Source organism: Eurosta solidaginis, chromosome X, assembly GCF_040869045.1.
Source record: "Eurosta solidaginis isolate ZX-2024a chromosome X, ASM4086904v1, whole genome shotgun sequence".
Lineage (NCBI taxonomy): Eukaryota > Metazoa > Arthropoda > Insecta > Diptera > Tephritidae > Eurosta > Eurosta solidaginis.
In genome coordinates, this window is record NC_090324.1 from 138,815,932 (window position 1) to 138,839,773 (window position 23,842).

General features: G+C 32.3%; 3 protein-coding genes across 12 annotated transcripts in view; all 3 read right to left on the bottom strand.

The window, feature by feature from the left end:
- The window catches only part of LOC137235482 (calcium-dependent secretion activator-like), a 3,515,579-nt gene extending 3,511,148 nt beyond the window's left edge, over window positions 1-4,431 (bottom strand). The window contains exon 1 of the mRNA XM_067758482.1: window positions 4,344-4,431. The gene's annotated coding sequence lies outside the window, so the exon portion shown is untranslated. The remainder of the gene's footprint in view (window positions 1-4,343) is intronic.
- LOC137235173 (glycerol kinase-like) lies at window positions 1,487-4,331 on the bottom strand. Its single transcript, XM_067758311.1, has 3 exons — window positions 4,004-4,331; window positions 3,723-3,924; window positions 1,487-1,522 (listed from the first exon to the last, which is right to left on the bottom strand). Exons 1-3 carry the CDS (start codon window positions 4,132-4,134, stop codon window positions 1,487-1,489), a joined length of 369 nt encoding a protein of 122 aa, XP_067614412.1. The 5' UTR covers window positions 4,135-4,331.
- A 65-nt stretch (window positions 4,432-4,496) lies between the features above and the next one.
- The window catches only part of LOC137235484 (calcium-dependent secretion activator-like), a 2,443,847-nt gene continuing 2,424,501 nt past the window's right edge, over window positions 4,497-23,842 (bottom strand). For all 10 annotated transcript variants that reach the window (XM_067758485.1, XM_067758483.1, XM_067758487.1 and 7 more), the window contains one exon: window positions 4,497-4,686. In XM_067758485.1, the coding sequence (XP_067614586.1) occupies window positions 4,616-4,686 (71 nt within the window). In that variant the 3' untranslated portion in view covers window positions 4,497-4,615. The remainder of the gene's footprint in view (window positions 4,687-23,842) is intronic.

Below are 23,842 nucleotides of genomic sequence, written 5' to 3' on the forward strand. Positions count from 1 at the left end.
CGCATTCACTTTCGTATCCGTAGCCTTAACAAACGCTTAAAGGTTCAAAAGGCTAAACAAAGGTTGATGGGGTTCAAAAAATTCCTCAAAATTAAGTTATAAGGTGAAGAATAGCTATTTACACCAACCATAACTATTTGTAATTGTATATGAATATATATATTTTTTAAATATTTTCTTTATTACAGCAGCCACATCATCTAAATATTAACGCGGATGTTTTTTTATACACAAGCACCACCCAACACCGTAGTACATTTTAGGTTTCAGATTTCATGCTGAATATATATCGTCCCTCCTGATTTTTATGTATAAAAAAGGTATTTACAATAACCACACCGTTGAAAGGAAAGTTGGAAAGCGAGCAGAGTAAACGTAATGTGAGTATTTAAAAACTTGTCTCAAAAAGATTTCAAAACTTTGATTTTTTGATTTTTAATAATCGGGGATTGCCCATATTGCTTTTTTAAATGTATGAAAACATTTATTTGAAGCAATTTTTTAATTTTTATAATTTATTTAATAATTTGGGAAAAATTTAAACAACGTGACATCAGGACGGACAAGGCGACAGCTGTTTCGATTATACCTTGTAAATCTCTTCAAAGCCTTTTCTCCCGGGAGTGGGAGTCGAACTCGCACTCCTACGATAGTTGAAATGGTTATAAACGCATTCAGCTACGTCATGCCTGTTGTAAAGTTTTTCCCAATTGCCTTCTTTTTGCATATTTTAATATTTTACACATTGCATACTTCGTATGCAATTATGTGTTAAAGCTATGCTTGGTACGGCGGTTTTCAAAGAAACTTTGGTTTTGTTGCTGTTTTCGTTCTATTTATAGAAATACAACGAATTAACCAATTTTGTCTGTTTGTATGATTGTTAATAATCGGGGATTGCCCATATTGCTTTTTTAAATGTATGAAAACATTTATTTGAAGCAATTTTTTAATTTTTATAATTTATTTAATAATTTGGAAAAATTTGATTTTTTGTTTCCAAATCGTTTACAGCTAAGCGTAAAATTATCAAAATATATATCGTCTCTCGAGATTTTTACGTATAAAAAATCTGCAATAACCATACATTTGGAAGGAAACTTGGAAAGCGAGCAGAGTAAACGTATTGTGAGTATTTAAAAATTTTTCTCAAAAAGTTTTCAAAACTTTCATCTTTTGTTTCCAAATCGTTTAGAGCTAAGCGTAAAATAATGAAAATATATATCGTCCCTCCAAATCGTTTACAGCTAAAATAATCAAAACGGCTCGCTGCTTTAAAGCTTATAAATAAAATTTCTAAAAGAAAGCTGAATCTAAATTGTTTTCGATTCCAAAATACCATTAAAAAGGTATTTATTTGTGTTATTTGCTTTTGATACCAATTTAATTATTCTTTATATTCATTTTCATGAAAACATATTGTAGTATTATTAGTACGACTAACTTTAAAATTATATGTTTAGATTTTGTTAAAACACTAAGATATTTAATTGTAATAAATGGAAGTTCCACCGAAATAAATCTGAAATAAAAAAGAAAAATTATTAAATAATTAAAAGAATCTGGCTATTCACGTAGGCGTGCTTATCAGGTAATCTACTTTTACTCTATTCCAAAAGCAAAATGAGCTGAACAAAAAAGTTTTTAACAGATAAATTGATAAACATGGTGACGTGAATATACCAAACGTTTTTCATTTAACTGGACCTTCTTGTGAGCAATATTCCAAATATGAACAGCGATTCCACAAATATTTTAATGGAAAAAATGTTCCAAGCATACGGAATGAATAAGTTAATACGCTCAATGATTGCAACATTAAAATCGAAATAATACTTCGGAATTATGCAGTTTAGTACTTTTTCATAAAATCGCATTTTTTGACCGCATGATTCCATCTTTTATAAAGCTGCTCTTGTCCTATACAAAATCAAAAAAGATAAACTAAAATATTCTAAACGTTTTAAATTATATATTCTTACGAGATGCTGTAGTTGTTGGGCTAAATGCATCCACATAACTTTTGCCTGCAACAATGATACAACTTTCATAGTAATACCCTAGCGTAATAGCCGAGGCAAAGAGGGATTTAATTATCTAGCACATGTCTTCATCTTGTCCCTTTTCACCTTCGTCATCCCCGTAAATTGGTGGTGGTTCCGCTATTAAAGCCTGGGAAACCAGCTAACATAGGAGATTCTTATCGTCCGATATCTCTCCTATTGCCAGTAGCCAATACACTTGAAGCCATTTTGCTCCCCTTTTTCAAAGCAAATTTGAAACTAGCCTGTCATAAGTATGGCTTTAGAAATCTTCATAGCACAACCACCGCGCCAAATGCCATTAGCACCCACAAAAATTGCGGTTTAAATCAAAACCATCACCATAGAACAGTACTCGTTGCGCTAGACCTATCAAAAGCTTTTGATACGGTCAACCATGGCACGTTACTGCAAAACCTGGAAGTCTTAAAAGGTGGAACGAAAATTATCTGGTGTCCTATCTCCATTTTTGTTTAAATTCTACATACCAAAGCTACCTTCGCCACCAGAAGGAGTTACTAGCGTTTCCTACGCCGATGACTGCACAGTAATGGGCACAGAGCCAGGTCCACAGATCGATGAGCTTTGCAACAAAATAAACGGCTATCTCCTGATCTCTCCAGTTTTTTTTTTTATTTACAACATGGACGTCCCAAACGTCGACCATTTTGAACATCCACGTCAATGGCACTACGCTATCGACTGTCTTACACCCCAAAATCTTGGGTGTGACGTTTGATCAGGATCTACATTTTGGTGAGCATGCAGCCGCAATTGTACCGAAAATCCTCAAATCTCTTGGCAGGACTTAGGGTAAAGGCAAAGAAACTCTTATTACAACTTACAAAGCAATTGGCCGCCCGATTGCATGCTACGCATCCTCGATATGGTCTCCAAGCCTAAAGGTTCCTCATTGTAAGAAAATACAGGATTGTCAAAATACTGCCCTCGGAGCCGCCACGGGTTGTCTTATGCCCCCAAAACCCATCTACATAATGAGGCGAGAATAATCCCCATCAGCGAGAGAAATGAAATGCTAACGAAACAGTTTCTGTTGAATACTCAGAATCCTGGGCATCTGATTGATGAGGCCATACCGCTCAGTGGCTTAAGCCTGCACCTAAGAACACTGCCATATAAAGCTAAAAATCACAAGCAGGCCCTCAGTGAACTCCACAAACAAGCGTCGGACCTCTATGCAGGAATCGCCCGGTAAATCCTGTACTCAAAGAACAATACCCAAAACTTGCAGAAGAGGAACACACACTCCCTAGGGAAACGCGAATCACTCTATCTCTTCTTCGATCTGGATACTGTAACAGGTTAAACTCTTACATATCCAAAATCATCCCCCACATACAAAACATATGTCCTGCTTGTAACGTGTCCCCGCATGACACCAACCATCACTTCAACTGCATTGTGGAACCAACCCCTCTAACACCGCTCTCATTATAGTCCAACCCAGCAGACAGCAATTTTCCTTGGACTTCCGATATTGATGACAATTTGTGATGGGTTGCACCTATTGGATGGGGCGAAGCACTACTCAACAACACCATCACCAACATCAACAACAACAACAACTACTACTACAACAACAACAACAACAACATAGCATATCAATGTGCCTAATTCTGCTGGTGATGGTGTCTGTGGCCTTTCCAGCAAGCAACCAACAATATCTGCAATACATTGCACGAATGCATTCTTTTTGGCATATTCGCCACAAAATATTAAACGCTCTTTATTATTTTGGCGATGCCATGTGGGTGTATCGCGTCTAACTGCATAGCAACTCATAGATTTGAAATCCGGTTGATTATAGGCAGCTTGGGTAACATTTTCCGCAGTTGTTTGGCCAGTCAATCCCAACAAAACTCTAAAGATAAAGAAATGGAGCAAAGTTTGTATTCAACATACAAAATTTAATTTTTATTTTTTATTATTTTATATCTCACCCCCGTGTATCGTAGCGCCAATATGGTGAATATAGTTCACGAAATGCAGGTACAAATCTAATCTCCGAACGCATTGCTGTCAAGCCAAATTCCGCATTCAATATTCCCGACGAACAAGAAGATGATATCATAGAAGTTTCTCCCAGAAATATGTTTAACACCTCAACAACGTTGTCATTTGAATTAATTTCTATACTTATGCGCAGTCCTTGCTTTAGTTAATTAACTGTGGAACCGGCATTACAAATAGCACCTTCTAATGAATAATAGGTAGGCGATTTTGGCTGCAACTAATATGCTACCAACGAAAGTAAACCATTAGGATCGATTAATTGTTTACCTGTATTTACTAAGACAAAGCAGCTATCGTCGACAATACAATCGTTTTGACCGGCTTTTCTTTGTTGCTGGTCTAACAAAGCAGCTGATTGTTCCCCAATGCACTATATACGTCATAAATATAAATTGTATGCAACAAATTTTACTCCTGGTATCGGTAGAACATTCAAGATGCCTCCAATAATGTAGCCATATATTTCCAAGTTTGAGCGTATACGTTGAAGTATTTGCATAGGAGTACCAAAAAATTTACCAAGTTTCGTGTCCTAATCATTAGAATTGTTTGTGCCGGCGTTGGAGACATTTGTTTAGTGTACACCATTTATGTTGGCACCAGTAAGATTCTGTAAGATCATGAATGGAATAAGTGATTATATATTGTTGTAAAAATATTTTTATTTAGCATATCTACCCATAAAATCCATGTATCAAGTATGCCAAAAAGACACGTACCCTTTTCCATTGCCGCAGACACTGCAGGTACATTTTCTTGAAGCCATTTTATTTTAAGAGATAAAGCATGCTTAAAGGCAATCCTGACATACGGCGCAAGTAATTCACATTATAATTCACGTTATTAAGCAAATATCAAATGCATATTTAAAACCATTATATTTTGTTTTTAATGAAAACGTCAGAATCGTTCGACTTTGATATAACACATTGAAGCGAATTTCGATTTTGACATATAAAAATGTGGCGAATACAGAATTTCGCCCAGGGCAATTATGATTTTGACATTGGTCCATCGAAATTACAAAAACAAAATACATGGAAAATGTGTGTATGTTGCCATGCTGCCACTTGTATAAATTCGCCTTGGCACACATCTACCGCCACTTACTTGACTCGCGAAAATCAGTTCAAAACAGCATCTCGAACTGATTAGACCATTGTTTACTATATAGTTTGGCAGCTTAAATTGGGGTTATGTTGCGAATAGAGTGAAAGGCACCCGAAGGCCGTGAAAAAAGACACTCGAATGAAGTATAATGAAGGAATTGATGTTCGGAATTGTTTCAAAATTTGCCCGAAATCCCGAGTCACAAAAGGGAGTACGAAAATGAAAAAAATACATGATTTTTATTTTTACGATTTATTCCTCAACGAAAATAAAATACATTGTGGGGAAATCAAGCAATTTAAATAAATTTGGGGTTTTTATTTTTGAAATACGTTTTAAATCGTTTGTAGTTTTTCATACGAAAAAAAAATTTTTTTTTGGCCACAGGTTTTGGAGATATCGCTAACGCATCTCAAAAAAACAAAGAACGCAGCAATTTGGAAGAACTAAAAGTACTTTTCCTAAAACTTCAAACGATGAGATTGATTGAAGTGAAATAAATTTTTTTGTTTTTTTTATAGTTACTCCGAAAATATAATACATTGTGCGGAAACTAAGCAATTTAAGTAAATTTGGGTAATTTCTTTTTGAAATACGTTTTAAATCGTTTGTAGTTTTTCATACGAAAAAAAATTTTTTTTTTGTCCGCAGGCTTCGGAGATATCGCTAACGCACCTCAAAAAACCAAGAACGCAGCAATTTGGAAGCACTAAAAGTACTTTTCCTATAAATACAAACGATGAAATTGATTGTAGTGAAATTCATTTTTTGTAGTTTTTATAGTTACTCCGAAAATATAATAAATTATGCGCAAACTAAGCAATTTAACCAAATTTGGGGGTTTTCTTTTTGAAATGCGTTTTAAATCATTTTTAGTTTTTTATACGAAAAAAAAATTTTTTTTGGTCCACAGGTTTCGGAGATATCGCTAACGCATCTCAAAAAGCCAAGAAAGCAGCAATTTGGAAGCACTAAAAGTATTTTTCCTATAACTACAAACGATGAAATTGATTGTAGTGAAATTCATTTTTTTGTAGTTTTTATAGTTACTCCGAAAATATAATACATTGTGCGGAAACCAAGCAATTTCAGTAAATTTGGGTTTTTTCTTTTTGAAATACGTTTTAAATCGTTTGTAGTTTTTCATACGAAAAAAAAATTTTTTTTGGCCACAGGTTTCGGAGATATCGCTAACGCATCTCAAAAAAACCAAGAACGCAGCAATTTGGAAGCACTAAAAGTATTTTTCCTATAACTACAAACTATGAAATTGATTGTAGTGAAATTCATTTTTTTGTAGTTTTTATAGTTACTCCGAAAATATAATACATTGTGCGGAAACCTAGCAATTTAAGTAAATTTGGGTAATTTCTCTTTGAAATACGTTTTAAATCGTTTGTAGTTTTTATACGAAAAAAAAATTTTTTTTGGTCCGCAGGTTTCGAAGATATCGCTAACGCATCTCAAAAAACCAAGAACGCAGCAATTTGGAAGCACTAAAAGTACTTTTCCTATAAATACAAACGATGAAATTGATTGTAGTGAAATTCATTTTTTTGTAGTTTTTATAGTTACTCCGAAAATATAATAAATTGTGCGGAAACTAAGCAATTTAACCAAATTTGGGCTTTTTTTTTTTGAAATGCGTTTTAAATCATTTGTAGTTTTTTATGGTCCACAGGTTTTTTTTTGGTCCACAGGTTTCGGAGATATCGCTGACGCATCTCAAAAAGTCAAGAACGCAGCAATTTGGAAGCACTAAAAATATTTTTTTGTAGTTTTTATAGTTACTCCGTAAATATAATGCATTGTGCGGAAACCAAGCAATTTCAGTAAATTTGGGTTTTTTCTTTTTGAAATACGTTTTAAATCTTTTTTAGTTTCTCATGCGAAAAAAAAATTTTTTTTGGTCCACAGGTTTCGGAGATATCGCTAGCGCATCTCAAAAAAACCAAGAACGCAGCAATTTGGAAGCACTAAAGTACTTTTCCTATAACTACGAACGATGAATTTGATTGTAGTGAAATTCGTTTTTTTGTAGTTTTTATAGTTACTCCGTAAATATAATACATTGTGCGGAAACCAAGCAATTTAAGTGAATTTGTGTTTTTTTTTTTTGAAATTCGTTTTAAATCGTTTGTAGTTTTCTTACGAAAAACAAATTTTTTTTGGTCCACAGGTTTCGGAGATATCGCTAACACATCTCAGAAAAACCCAAAACGCAGCAATTTGGAAGCACTAAAAATACTTTTCCTATAACTACAAACGATGCGATTGATTGTAGTGAAATTAATTTTTTTTGTAGTTTTTACAGTTACAGAGATATCGCTAACGCATCTCAAAAAACCAAGAACGCACCAATTTGGAAGCACTAAAAGTAGTTTTCCTAAAACTGCAAACGATGAAATTGATTGTAGTGAAATTAATTTTTTTATAGTTTTTATAGTTACTCCGAAAATATAATACATTGTGCGGAAACCAAGCAATTTAAGTAAATTTGGGTTTTTTCTTTTTGAAATACGTTTTAAATCGTTTGCAGTTTCATACGAAAAAAAAATTTTTTTTTTTGGTCCACAGGTTTTGGAGATATCGCAAACGCATCCCAAAAAAACCAAGAACGCAGAAGTTTGGAAGAACTAAAAACACTTTTCCCATAACTACAAACGATGAAATTGATTGTAGTGAAAATCATTTTTTTGTACTTTTTATAGTTACTCCGAAAATATAATAAATTGTGCGGAAACCACGCAATTTAAGCAAATTTTGGGTTTTTCTTTTTGAAATATGTTTTAAATCGTTTATAGTTCTTCATAAGAAAAAAAAAAATTTTTTGTCTACTGGTTTCGGAGATATCGAAAACGCATCTCAAAAATACCAAGAACGCAGCAATTTGGACGCACTAAAAGTACTTTTCCTATAACTACAAACGATGAAATTGATTGTAGTGAAATTAATTTTTTTATAGTTTTTATTGTTACTCCGAAAATAATTACATTGTGCGGGAACCAAGCAATTTAAGTAAATTTGCTTTTTCTCTTTTTTAAAATAAGTTTTAAATCGCTTGAGTTTTTCATACGAAAAAAAATTTTTTCTTGGTCCACAGGTTTCGGAGATATCGCTAACGCATCCTAAAAAAATTAAGAGCGCAGCAATTTGGAAGCACTAAAAGTACTTTTCCTAAAACTGTAAACGATGAAATTGATTGTAGTGAAATTCATTTTTTTATAGTTTTTATAGTTACTCCGAAAATATAATACATTGTTCGGAAACCAAGCAATTTAAGTAAATTTGGTTCTTTCCTTTTGAAATACGTTTTAAATCACTTGAGTTTTTCATACGAAAAAAAATTTTTGTTTGGTCCACAGGTTTCGGAGATAACGCCAACGCATCTCAAAAAAAACCAAGAACGCAGCAATTTGGAAGCACTAAAAGTATTTTTCCTATAACTACAAACGATGAAATTGATTGTAGCGAAATTAATTTTTTGTAGTTTTTATAGTTACTCCGAAATATAATACATTGTGCGAAAACCTAGCAATTTAAGTAAATTTGGGTATTTTCTTTTTGAAATACGTTTTAAATCGTTTGTAGTTTTTCATATGAAAAACAATTTTTTTTGGTTTGGTTTTTGGGTTTTTTCTTTTTGAAATACGTTTTAAATCGTTTGTAGTTTTTCATATGAAAAACAATTTTTTCTTGGTCCACAGGTTTCGGAGATATCGCTAACGCATCCTAAAAAAATTAAGAGCGCAGCAATTTGGAAGCACTAAAAGTACTTTTCCTAAAACTGTAAACGATGAAATTGATTGTAGTGAAATTCATTTTTTTATAGTTTTTATAGTTACTCCGAAAATATAATACATTGTTCGGAAACCAAGCAATTTAAGTAAATTTGGTTCTTTCCTTTTGAAATACGTTTTAAATCACTTGAGTTTTTCATACGAAAAAAAATTTTTGTTTGGTCCACAGGTTTCGGAGATAACGCCAACGCATCTCAAAAAAAACCAAGAACGCAGCAATTTGGAAGCACTAAAAGTATTTTTCCTATAACTACAAACGATGAAATTGATTGTAGCGAAATTAATTTTTTGTAGTTTTTATAGTTACTCCGAAAATATAATACATTGTGCGGAAACCAAGCAATTTAAGTAAATTTGGGTTTTGTTTGAATTACGTTTTAAATCGTTTGTAGTTTTTCATACGAAAAAAATTATTTTTTGGTCCACAGGTTTAGCAGATATCGCTAACGCATCTCAAAAAACCAAGAACGCAGCAATTTGGAAGCACTAAAAGTATTTTCCTATAAATACAAACGATGAAATTGATTGTAGTGAAATTCATTTTTTTGTAGTTTTTATATTACTCCGAAAATATAATAAATTGTGCGGAAACTAGGCAATTTAACCAAATTTGGGTTTTTTATTTTTGAAATACGTTTTAAATTGTTTGTAATTTTTTATACGAAAAAAAATTTTTTTTTGGTCCACAGGTTTCGGAGATATCGCTAACGCATCTTAAAAAGCCAAGAACGCAGCAATTTGGAAGCACTAAAAGTATTTTTCCTATAACTACAAACGATGAAATTGATTGTAGTGAAATTAATTTTTTTGTAGTTTTTATAGTTACTCCGAAAATATAATACATTGTGCGGAAACCAAGCAATTTCAGTAAATTTGGGTTTTTTCTTTTGAAATACGTTTTAAATCGTTTGTAGTTTTTCATAGGAAAAAAAAATTTTTTTTTGGCCACAGGTTTCGGAGATATCGCTAACGCATCTCAAAAAAACCAAGAACGCAGCAATATGGAAGCACTAAAAGTATTTTTCCTATAACTACAAACGATGAAATTGATTGTAGTGAAATTCATTTTTTTGTAGTTTTTATAGTTACTCCGAAAATATAATACATTGTGCGGAAACCACGCAATTTAAGCAAACTTGGAGTTTTTCTCTTTGAAAAACAATTTTTTTTTGTCCACAGTTTCGGAGATATCGAAAACTCATCTCAAAAATACTAAGAACGTAACAATTTGGAAGCACTAAAAGTACTTTTCCTATAACTACAAACGATGAAATTGATTGAAGTGAAATTATTTTTTTTTGTATTTTTTACAGCTACTCCAAAAATATAATATATTGTGCGGAAACTAAGCAATTTAAGCAAATTTGGGGTTTTTCTTTTTGAAGTACGTTTTTAAATCGCTTGTAGTTTTTCATATGAAAAAAATTTTTTTTTTGGTCTACAGGTTTCGGAGATATCGCTAACGCATCTCAAAAAAACCAAGAACGCAGCAATTTGGAAGCACTAGAAGTACTTTCCCTATAACTACGAACGATGAAATTGATTGTAGTGAAATTCGTTTTTTTGTAATTTTTATAGTTACTCCGAAAATATAATACATTGTGCGGAAACCAAGCAATTAAGTAAATTTGTGTTTTTTCTTTTTGAAATTGGTTTTAAATCGTTTGTAGTTTTTGTTAGAAGTTTTTTATTCCTTTGAAATAAAAATGCAGATATTCTGATGTTTACAAAGCAGTGGTTTAATGAGAACTGAACTTTGTGTCTTTACATTACGAACTTAGAAGCTACAATTTAAAGATTCATAGAAAAACAAAAACGTATAATGTTGCCAGACTGGAGAATAATAAAGTATTTGGCTTATTCATTCAACACTTCTTCTTAAGCAAATATCTTTATAAAAATTAAGCAAATATATTTAATTAATTTAATCCAAGTAATTTAACAAAGTTACAATGCTTTTGCTTACTAACACTTTTAGTTAAAATGTCGGCAACATTTTCATTAGTTGAAACATATTCTAATTTAATTTCATTTGACTCTGCTTTTTCTCGTATAAAATGGTATTTTATATCAATGTGTTTGGTGCGCTTATGATGAATGGGGTTACGTGCTATATGTTGCGCACTAATGTTATCACCGTATATGATCATCGAATTTGTACTGATATACCCAATTTCTTGAAGTAATCTGTTGAGGTAGACTGCCTCTTTTGCAGCCGCTGATAAGGCCACGTATTCAGCCTCGGTGCTGCTTAAAGCCGTTACATTTTGCTCTGTTGAAGCCCAAGAGAAAGCACTGCTTCCTAAGTAGAATACATACCCTGAATATGATTTTCTATCGTTTGGATCATTTGCCCAATCTGCGTCAGCGTATCCCTTCACGGGCTCATCAGACTTGCGGTACACGATACTTAAATCTGAAGTACCTGATAGATATCTCAAAATGCGCTTTGCTGCGGTTTCGTGCTCAACATGTGGGTTTGTGTTACGTTGAGAAAGCTTGCTTACAGCGTGCGTAATATCAGGTCGACTTAGCACTGCTAAATACATAAGAGAACCGAGTAATGATTGGTATTCTGTAGTATTTACCTTTGAACATTTTTCGTCTTGTCAGCCCACTTGGAAACCTGGATTGAGTGGAGTTGCGACTGCCTTACAGTTTTGCATGCCATATTTTTCAAGAATGGATTTGATGTACTTTTTCTGTGATAAGTGAATCGCGCCTCTGTTGCCCTCTCGCTGCACCTCCAAACCAAGGAAGTATCGTATAGCACCACCATCTTGCATGTGAAATGTAGACGCTATCTTCTTCTTAATTTCAGCTATATCATTTTCACTTGGACCCATGATGATTAAGTCATCAACGTAAACTGCGATATAACTATATTGCTTCTGGTTTTGTTTAAAATATAAGCACGGCTCATTGATGCACCTTTTAAAACCGATGCCTTTTAAAACTTCGTCGAGTGTGTTGTTCCAAGCACGTCCGGATTGTTTTAGCCCATAAATCGCCTTTCGTAATTTTAGTACTTTATTTTGATATTGTTTGCTTATAAAATTTTCGGGTTGCTTCATATAAACATTTTCATGAAGCTCACTATTTAAGTATGCGTTGGAAATATCCACTTGATGCATATATAATTGTTTTTCTGCTGCGATTGCAAATAGCATTCGAATCATTTCGTACCTTATTACTGGAGAAAACGTTTCCCAGTAATTAATACCTAACTGTTGTGCACAACCCTTGGCAACTAATCTGGATTTAAATCGCTCTATATCGCCCTCAACATTTCGTTTGATTCTAAAAACCCACTTTGACCCAATAGCTTTATGCTCTGCAGGTAAATCAACTAACGACCATGTATTGTTTGCTATAAGTGCATCGTATTCGGCTTGCAATGATTTTTGCCAATCTTTTGCGTGTTGGCCACTCAATGCTTCTGCTGCAGTTTGTGGTGTTTCCAAATCTTCAATGTAATTAAGGTAATGATACTGCTTTTTAGGTCTACCAGGCTTACCTGTGTGTATTAGTTTAGGACGACCTGCCCCACGTCGCTTTACGTTGTGTTGTTCGGAATGCTCCATACATGGTTCTCGTTGTTCTTCGTCTTAATTATCGTCTTCGGAACTGCTAGCGGTGGCAAAATCCTCCTCATCATCGCCTGAATCACAGCCTGCATTTTGTTCAGCTTCAGCTATGGTATCATTTGATGATGAACGCTGATTTTCTTGACTTTCGTTGGATTCTAGGCGAATGATGTTTGTCATAAAATCATTGCTTTGTTCCGAAGTTTCATTGTCAGCAGTTACACGCGTACCAAAATCGCCTTCTGCAAATCTGACGTCACGCCTTTCTATGACTACACGTTTTTGGCGATCATAAAGTCGATACGCCTTTGCTGTGCAAGAATATCCCACAAATGTGTATTCTTTACCTTTGGCCGCAAACTTGCTTTTAATGGTTTTTTCTAGTGCAAAAACTCTTGACCCAAAAATTCGAAAATGTTTGACTGAAGGTTTGCGTTTATGCCACATTTCAAATGGTATAAGATTATTAAGCGCTTGCGTTGGACACCGATTACGGATATACGCTGCGGTTTGAACCGCCTCTGCCCACAAAAACTCGTCTAGCTTTGCATGAATTAATAAACTTTTTGCCATTTCTACGATTGTGCGGTTCGCCCGTTCTGCAACACCGTTTTGTTGGGGTGTTTAAGGCACTGTTAATTGTCTTTTAATTCCGCATTTTACCAAAAAATTATCAAATTCATTATTTATATATTCCCTGCCGTTATCACTACGCAAGGCTTTTATTTTACTACCGGTTTGGCACTCTACATATGCTTTAAACTCCTTGAACTCTTCAAAAGCTTCATTTTTATTGGGCATAAAATAAACAAAAATTTTACGAGAATAATCGTCGATGAAAGTGACGAAATATTTCTTTCCACCTAACGATTTAACGTTCATGGGGCCACACACATCCGTATGCACAAGTTCAAGTTTGCTCTTCGATATTCGCGCATTTGTTTGTGTAAATGGCAAAGCACATATTTTTGCTTGATTACACGTATCGCAACTGATTTTGGCTGGCATATTTCTAATATTCATACCGCGCACAAGTTCACTGTCATTTAGTTGTTTTAAACTTTGCATATTTAAGTGACCAAAACGATTGTGCCACTTTACAACTAATGAACTTTCACTTAGTAAACAAACAATATTTGTTTTTTCTTCATTCCGATATACATATAAATTATTTACACGCTCTGCTTGTAGCACTGTTTGCTGTTTCTTGTTTTTTATTATGGCACTGTTGCATGTAAATACTGTCGAATTCCCATACTGCGCTGCCTTACTTACTGACAGAAAATTCATAAGCAGAGATGGGATAAATAGCACATCATTCAACACAATTTTATTTTTTTCTCTTTTTAGCACTACTGAACCTATTCCAGACGATTCTATAAACTTCTCTGCTGCTAACATGACATGAGAATTCTTTTCAGTAAACGATGTAAACATATTTTTATCACAACACATGTGTGATGTAGCGCCGCTGTCAATGCACCATGTGTCTCTTTTTGCTACATTATCAATTGCACCATACATTAAATGATTTGATGATTCGTGTGTCTCGCTGTGCATTTCAGTATTTGCATTATTTTTCTTGCTTCGGCACTCACTTGCGCGATGACCTAATTTTTGGCAATTGAAACATTTCCCCTTAAAACGCTGTTTGTCTTTTTCTTTTTTTACTATTTACTTTGGTTTTATTCTTTTCGTCATTTGTACGACCATACTCATGTTGCTTTTGTGTCATGTTTTTACTTGAATGTGCGTAGACTGCTTGTGTGCATTCTCGACCATCTTTTTCTTGCCTTCGCGTTCCCTTTTCTAAAATTTTTGATTTAACTACGTCGAACGTCGGCAACTTGTCGCGCGTTTCAATAGCGACAACGAAGTTTTCCCATGAATTTGGAAGGCTTGAAAGCAACATTATGACTTTCAACTCGTCGTTTATTTGAATGTCCAATTCGGCTAATTTGTCGACTGTTGCCACAAACTCATTTACATACCGTACTACACTGTCGCCTTGTTGCATGTTTAAGCGTAACAGTTTTTGATACTGCTGAACTTTTTTCACTGGACCGACTGGCAAATGAATGTCGCGCAATTTTTGCCATGCCTCTGCCGCTGTTATGCACGTCTTTATGTGCATTAACTGTGTCGGCTTTATATTTAAAATTAAACATGCCAAAGCCTTTTGATCTGTGGTTTCCTACTTAAGGATTTCTTCGGCGGTAGCATCTTCTGCTTTTTCATACTTTCCGCATACAACGTTCCACAAATCCGCCGTAATGAGTACACTCCGCACGGACACGGACCACACGTCATAGTTATCATCACCCAACTTCTCTATTTGGAGGTGTACACTCATTTTGTATTTTTTACGCGTATTTATTTCGCACGTACGTATGTATGTTTTAAAAATAAAAACCGAATTACTTAAACTTTTTCGATCGCGTTACTAAAAATGTTTTATTGTTCACACAATTAATTAATTTGATTTATTAGAGTTCTCGAATTTTCTTTGGACTCTAGGCCCATAACCTTTGTTAGAAGTTTTTTATTCCTTTGAAATAAAAATGCAGATATTCTGATGTTTACAAAGCAGTGGTTTAATGAGAACTGAACTTTGTGTCTTTACATTACGAACTTAGAAGCTACAATTTAAAGATTCATAGAAAAACAAAAACGTATAATGTTGCCAGACTGGAGAATAATAAAGTATTTGGCTTACTCTTTCAACAGTTTTCATACGAAAAAAAATTTTTTTTTGGTCTAGAGGTTTTGGAGATATCGCTAACACATCAAAGAAATACCCAGAATGCAGCAATTTGGAAGCACTAGAAGTACTTTTCCTATAACTACAAACGATGAAATTGATTGCAGTGAAATAAATTTTTTTGTAGTTTTTATAGTTACTCCGAAAATATAATAAATTGTGCGGAAACTAAGCAATTTAACCAAATTTGGGTTTTTTCTTTTTGAAATACGTTTTAAATCATTTGTAGCTTTTTATACGAAAAAACATTTTTTTTTTGGTCCACAGGTTTCGGAGATATCGCTAACGCATCTCAAAAAAACCAAGAACGCAGCAATTTGGAAGCACTAAAAGTACTTTTCCTATAACTACAAAAGATGAAATTGATTGTAGAGAAATTCATTTTTTTGTAGTTTTTATAGTTACTCCGAAAATATAATACATTGTGGGGAAATCAAGCAATTTAAATAAATTTGGGGTTTTTATTTTTGAAATACGTTTTAAATCGTTTGTAGTTTTTCATTCGAAAAAAAAATTTTTTTTTGGTCGACAATTTTCGGAGATATCGCTAACGCATCTCAGCAAAACCTAGAACGCAGCAATTTGGAAGCACTTAAAGTATTTTTCCTATAACTACAAACGATGAAATTGATTGTAGTGAAATTAATTTTTTTCTAGTTTTTATAGTTACTCTGAAAATATAATACACTGTGCGGAAATCAAGCAATTTAAGTAAATTTGGGTTTTTCCTTTTTGAAATGCGTTTTAATTCGTTTGTAGTTTTTCATACGAAAAAAAAATTTTTTTTGGCCCACAGGTTTCGGAGATATCGCTAACGTATCTCAAAAAAACCAAGAACGCAGCAATTTGGAAGCACTAAAAGTACTTTTCCTAAAACTTCAAACGATAAAATTGATTGTAGTGAAATCATTTTTTTGAAGTTTTATCGCTAACGCATCTCAGCAAAACCCAGAACGCAGCAATTTGGAAGCACTTAAAGTATTTTTCCTATAACTACAAACGATGAAATTGATTGTAGTGAAATTCATTTTTTATAGTTTTTCTAGTTACTCCGAAAATATAATACATTGTGCGGAAACCAAGCAATTTAAGTAAATTTGTTTTTTTTCCTTTTGAAATACGTTTTAAATCGTTTGTAGTTTTTCATACGAAAACAAATTTTTGTTTGGTCCACAGGTTTCGGAGATATCGCTAACGCATCTCAAAAAAAACCAAGAACGCAGCAATTTGGAAGCACTAAAAGTACTTTTCCTAAAACTTCAAACGATGAAATTGATTGTAGTGAAATCATTTTTTTGAAGTTTTTATAGTTTCTCCGGAAATATAATACGTTGTGCGGAAATCAAGCAATTTAAGTAAATTTGGGTTTTTTCTTTTGAAATACGTTTAAAACGTTCATAGTTTTTCATACGAAATAAAAAAATTTTTTTTTTTGGTCCACAGGTTTCAGAGATATCGCTAACGCATCTCAATAAAACCAAGAACGCAGCAATTTGGAAGCACTAAAAGTACTTTTCCTAAAACTTCAAACGATGAAATTGATTGTAGTGAAATCATTTTTTTGAAGTTTTATCGCTAACGCATCTCAGCAAAACCCAGAACGCAGCAATTTGGAAGCACTTAAAGTATTTTTCCTATAACGACAAACGATGAAATTGATTGTAGTGAAATTCATTTTTTATAGTTTTTATAGTTACTCCGAAAATATAATACATTGTGCGGAAACCAAGCAATTTAAGTAAATTTGTTTTTTTTTCCTTTTGAAATACGTTTTAAATCGTTTGTAGTTTTTCATACGAAAAAAAAATTTTGTTTGGTCCACAGGTTTCGGAGATATCGAAAACTTATCTCAAAAAATACTAAGAACGTAGCAATTTGGAAGCACTAAAAGTACTTTTCCTAAAACTTCAAACGATGAGATTGATTGTAGTGAAATTCATTTTTTTTTTTTTTTTTATAGTTACTCCGAAAATATAATACATTGTGCGGAAACTAAGCAATTTAAGTAAATTTGGGTTTTTTTTTTTTGAAATACGTTTTAAATCGTTTGTAGTTTTTCATAGGAAAACAATTTTTTTTTTGGCCACAAGTTTCGGAGATATCGCTAACGCATCTAAAAAAAAAACCAAGAACGCAGCAATTTGGAAGCACTAAAAGTACTTTTCCCAAAACTTCAAACGATGTAATTGATTGTAGTGAAATCATTTTTTTGAAGTTTTTATAGTTTCTCCGGAAATATAATACGTTGTGCGGAAACCAAGCAAGTTAAGTAAATTTGGGTTTTTTCTTTTTGAAATTCGTTTTAAATCGTTTGTAGTTTTTCATACGAAAAAAAATTTTTTTGATCCACAGGTTTCGGTGATATCGCTAACGCATCTCAAAAAACCAAGAACACAGCAATTTGGAAGCACTAAAAGTACTTTTCCTATAACTACAAACTACGAAACTGATTGTAGTGAAATTCATTTTTTTGTAGTTTTTATAGTTACTCCGAAAATATAATACATTTTGCAGAAACTAAGCAGTTTAATTAAATTTGGGTATTTTCTTTTTGAAATAGTTTTAAATCGTTTGTATTTTTTCATACGAAAAAAAATTTTTTTGATCCACAGGTTTCGGAGATATCGCTAACGCATCTCAAAAAAACCAAGAACACAGCAATTTGGAAGCACTAAAAGTACTTTTCCTATAACTACAAACTACGAAATTGATTGTAGTGAAATTCATTTTTTTTGTTTTTTTTTATAGTTACTCCGAAAATATAATACATTGTGCGGAAACTAAGCAATTTCAGTAAATTTGGGTTTTTTTTTTGAAATACGTTTTAAATCGTTTATAGTTTTTCATACGAAAAAAAATGTTTGTTTGGTCCACAGGTTTCGGAGATATCGCTAACGAATCTCAAAAAAAACCAAGAACGCAGCAATTTGGAAGCACTAAAAGTACTTTTCCCAAAACTTCAAACGATGAAATTGATTGTAGTGAAATCATTTTTATGAAGTTTTTATAGTTTCTCCGGAAATATAATACGTTGTGCGGAAACCAAGCAAGTTAAGTAAATTTGGGTTTTTTCTTTTTGAAATACGTTTTAAATTGTATGAGTTTTTCATACGAAAAAAAAGGTTTCTTTGGTCCACAGGTTTCGGAGATATCGAAAACTTATCTCAAAAATACTAAGAGCGTAGCAATTTGGAAGCACTAAAAGTACTTTCCCTATAACTACGAACGATGAAATTGATTGTAGTGAAATTCGTTTTTTTGTAGTTTTTATAGTTACTCCGAAAATATAATACATTGTGCGGAAACCAAGCAATTTAAGTAAATTTGTGTTTTTTCTTTTTGAAATTGGTTTTAAATCGTTTGTAGTTTTCATACGAAAAAAAATTTTTTTTGGTCCACATGTTTCGGAGATATCGCTAACGCATCTAAAAAAAAACCAAGAACGCAGCAATTTGGAAGCATTAAAAGTACTTTTCCTATAATACAAACGATGAAATTGACTGTAGTGAAATTAATTTTTTGTAGTTTTTATAGTTACTCCGAAAATATAATAAATTATGCGCAAATTAAGCAATTTAACCAAATTTGGGGTTTTTCTTTTTGAAATACGTTTTAAATCGTTTGTAGTTTTTTATACGAAAAAAAAATTTTTTTTGGTTCACAGATATCGTTAACGCATCTCAAAAAGCCAAGAACGCAGCAATTTGGAAGCACTAAAATTATTTTTCCTATAACTACAAACGATGAAATTGATTGTAGTGAAATTCATTTTTTTGTAGTTTTTATAGTTACTCCGAAAATATAATACATTGTGCGGAAATCTAGCAATTTAAGTAAATTTGTGTTTTTTCTTTTTGAAATTGGTTTTAAATCGTTTGTAGTTTTCATACGAAAAAAAATTTTTTTTTGGCCACAGGTTTCGGAGATATCGCTAACGCATCTCAAAAAAACCAAGAACGCAGCAATTTGGATCACTAAAATTATTTTGCCTATAACTACAAACTATGAAATTGATTCTAGTGAAATTCATTTTTTTGTAGTTTTTATAGTTACTCCGAAAATATAATACATTGTGCGGAAATCTAGCAATTTAAGTAAATTTGGGTAATTTCTTTTTGAAATACGTTTTAAATCGTGTGTAGTTTTTATACGAAAAACATTTTTTTTGGTCCGCAGGTTTCGGAGATATCGCTAACGCATCTCAAAAAACCAAGAACGCAGCAATTTGGAAGCACTAAGAGTACTTTTCCCATAAATACAAACGATGAAATTGATTGTAGTGAAATTCATTTTTTTGTAGTTTTTATAGTTACTCCGAAAATATAATAAATTGTTCGGAAACTAAGCAATTTAACCAAATTTGGGCTTTTTTTTTTGAAATGCGTTTTAAATCATTTGTAGTTTTTTATGGTCCACAGGTTTTTTTTTGGTCCACAGGTTTCGGAGATATCGCTAACGCATCTCAAAAAGCCAAGAACGCAGCAATTTGGAAGCACTAAAAGTATTTTTCCTATAACTACAAACGATGAAATTGATTGTAGTGAAATTAATTTTTTTGTAGTTTTTATATTTACTCCGAAAATATAATACATTGTGCGGAAACCAAGCAATTTCAGTAAATTTGGGTTTTTTCTTTCTGAAATACGTTTTAAATCGTTTGTAGTTTTTCATGCGAAAAGAAATTTTTTTTTGGTCCACAAGGTTTCAGAGATATCGCTAACGCATCTCAAAAAAACCAAGAACGCAGCAATTTGGAAGCACTAAAGTACTTTTCCTATAACTACGAACGATGAAATTGATTGTAGTGAAATTCGTTTTTTTGTAGTTTTTATAGTACTCCGTAAATATAATACATTGTCCGGAAACCAAGCAATTTAAGTGAATTTGTGTTTTTTCTTTTTGAAATTCGTTTTAAATCGTTTGTAGTTTTTATACGAAAAAAACATTTTTTTTGGTCCACAGGTTTCGGAGATATCGCTAACGCATCTCAAAAAAACTAAGAACGCAGCAATTTGGAAGCACTAAAAGTACTTTTCCTATAACTACAAAAGATGAAATTGATTGTAGAGAAATTAATTTTTTTGTAGTTTTTATAGTTACTTCGAAAATATAATACATTGTGGGGAAATCAAGCAATTTAAGTAAATTTGGGGTTTTTCTTTTTGAAATACGATTTAAATCGTTTGCAGTTTTTCATACGAACAAAATTTTTTTTTGGTCCACAGGTTTCGGAGATATCGCAAACGCATCTCAGAAAAACCCAGAACGCAGCAATTTGGAAGCACTAAAAGTACTTTTCCCAAAACTTCAAACGATGAAATTGATTGTAGTGAAATCATTTTTTTGAAGTTTTTATAGTTTCTCCGGAAATATAATACGTTGTGCGGAAACCAAGCAAGTTAAGTAAATTTGGGTTTTTTCTTTTTGAAATTCGTTTTAAATAGTTTGTAGTTTTTCATACGAAAAAAAATTTTTTTGATCCACAGGTTTCGGAGATATCACTAACGCATCTCAAAAAAACCAAGAACACAGCAATTTGGAAGCACTAAAAGTACTTTTCCTATAACTACAAACTACGAAACTGATTGTAGTGAAATTCATTTTTTTGTAGTTTTTATAGTTACTCCGAAAATATAATACATTTTGCAGAAACTAAGCAGTTTAATTAAATTTGGGTATTTTCTTTTTGAAATAGTTTTAAATCGTTTGTATTTTTTCATACGAAAAAAAATTTTTTTGATCCACAGGTTTCGGAGATATCGCTAACGCATCTCAAAAAAACCAAGAACACAGCAATTTGGAAGCACTAAAAGTACTTTTCCTATAACTACAAACTACGAAATTGATTGTAGTGAAATTCATTTTTTTTGTTTTTTTTTATAGTTACTCCGAAAATATAATACATTGTGCGGAAACTAAGCAATTTCAGTAAATTTGGGTTATTTTTTTGAAATACGTTTTAAATCGTTTATAGTTTTTCATACGAAAAAAAATGTTTGTTTTGTCCACAGGTTTCGGAGATATCGCTAACGTATCTCAAAAAAAACCAAGAACGCAGTAATTTGGAAGCACTAAAAGTACTTTTCCCAAAACTTCAAACGATGAAATTGATTGTAGTGAAATCATTTTTTTGAAGTTTTTATAGTTTCTCCGGAAATATAATACGTTGTGCGGAAACCAAGCAAGTTAAGTAAATTTGGGTTTTTTCTTTTTGAAATACGTTTTAAATTGTATGAGTTTTTCATACGAAAAAAAAGGTTTGTTTGGTCCACAGGTTTCGGAGATATCGAAAACTTATCTCAAAAATACTAAGAACGTAGCAATTTGGAAGCACTAAAAGTACTTTCCCTATAACTACGAACGATGAAATTGATTGTAGTGAAATTCGTTTTTTTGTAGTTTTTATAGTTACTCCGAAAATATAATACATTGTGCGGAAACCAAGCAATTTAAGTAAATTTGTGTTTTTTCTTTTTGAAATTGGTTTTAAATCGTTTGTAGTTTTCATACGAAAAAAAATTTTTTTTGGTCCACATGTTTCGGAGATATCGCTAACGCATCTAAAAAAAAACCAAGAACGCAGCAATTTGGAAGCATTAAAAGTACTTTTCCTATAATACAAACGATGAAATTGACTGTAGTGAAATTAATTTTTTGTAGTTTTTATAGCTACTCCGAAAATATAATAAATTATGCGCAAATTAAGCAATTTAACCAAATTTGGGGTTTTTCTTTTTGAAATACGTTTTAAATCGTTTGTAGTTTTTTATACGAAAAAAAAATTTTTTTTGGTCCACAGATATCGTTAACGCATCTCAAAAAGCCAAGAACGCAGCAATTTGGAAGCACTAAAATTATTTTTCCTATAACTACAAACGATGAAATTGATTGTAGTGAAATTCATTTTTTTGTAGTTTTTATAGTTACTCCGAAAATATAATACATTGTGCGGAAATCTAGCAATTTAAGTAAATTTGTGTTTTTTCTTTTTGAAATTGGTTTTAAATCGTTTGTAGTTTTCATACGAAAAAAAATTTTTTTTTGGCCACAGGTTTCGGAGATATCGCTAACGCATCTCAAAAAAACCAAGAACGCAGCAATTTGGATCACTAAAATTATTTTGCCTATAACTACAAACTATGAAATTGATTCTAGTGAAATTCATTTTTTTGTAGTTTTTATAGTTACTCCGAAAATATAATACATTGTGCGGAAATCTAGCAATTTAAGTAAATTTGGGTAATTTCTTTTTGAAATACGTTTTAAATCGTGTGTAGTTTTTATACGAAAAACATTTTTTTTGGTCCGCAGGTTTCGGAGATATCGCTAACGCATCTCAAAAAACCAAGAACGCAGCAATTTGGAAGCACTAAGAGTACTTTTCCCATAAATACAAACGATGAAATTGATTGTAGTGAAATTCATTTTTTTGTAGTTTTTATAGTTACTCCGAAAATATAATAAATTGTTCGGAAACTAAGCAATTTAACCAAATTTGGGCTTTTTTTTTTGAAATGCGTTTTAAATCATTTGTAGTTTTTTATGGTCCACAGGTTTTTTTTTGGTCCACAGGTTTCGGAGATATCGCTAACGCATCTCAAAAAGCCAAGAACGCAGCAATTTGGAAGCACTAAAAGTATTTTTCCTATAACTACAAACGGTGAAATTGATTGTAGTGAAATTAATTTTTTTGTAGTTTTTATATTTACTCCGAAAATATAATACATTGTGCGGAAACCAAGCAATTTCAGTAAATTTGGGTTTTTTCTTTTTGAAATACGTTTTAAATCGTTTGTAGTTTTTCATGCGAAAAAAAATTTTTTTTTGGTCCACAAGGTTTCAGAGATATCGCTAACGCATCTCAAAAAACCAAGAACGCAGCAATTTGGAAGCACTAAAGTACTTTTCCTATAACTACGAACGATGAAATTGATTGTAGTGAAATTGGTTTTTTTGTAGTTTTTATAGTACTCCGTAAATATAATACATTGTGCGGAAACCAAGCAATTTAAGTGAATTTGTGTTTTTTCTTTTTGAAATTCGTTTTAAATCGTTTGTAGTTTTTATACGAAAAAAACATTTTTTTTGGTCCACAGGTTTCGGAGATATCGCTAACGCATCTCAAAAAAACTAAGAACGCAGCAATTTGGAAGCACTAAAAGTACTTTTCCTATAACTACAAAAGATGAAATTGATTGTAGAGAAATTAATTTTTTTGTAGTTTTTATAGTTACTTCGAAAATATAATACATTGTGGGGAAATCAAGCAATTTAAGTAAATTTGGGGTTTTTCTTTTTGAAATACGATTTAAATCGTTTGCAGTTTTTCATACGAACAAAATTTTTTTTTGGTCCACAGGTTTCGGAGATATCGCAAACGCATCTCAGAAAAACCCAGAACGCAGCAATTTGGAAGCACTAAAAGTACTTTTCCCAAAACTTCAAACGATGAAATTGATTGTAGTGAAATCATTTTTTTGAAGTTTTTATAGTTTCTCCGGAAATATA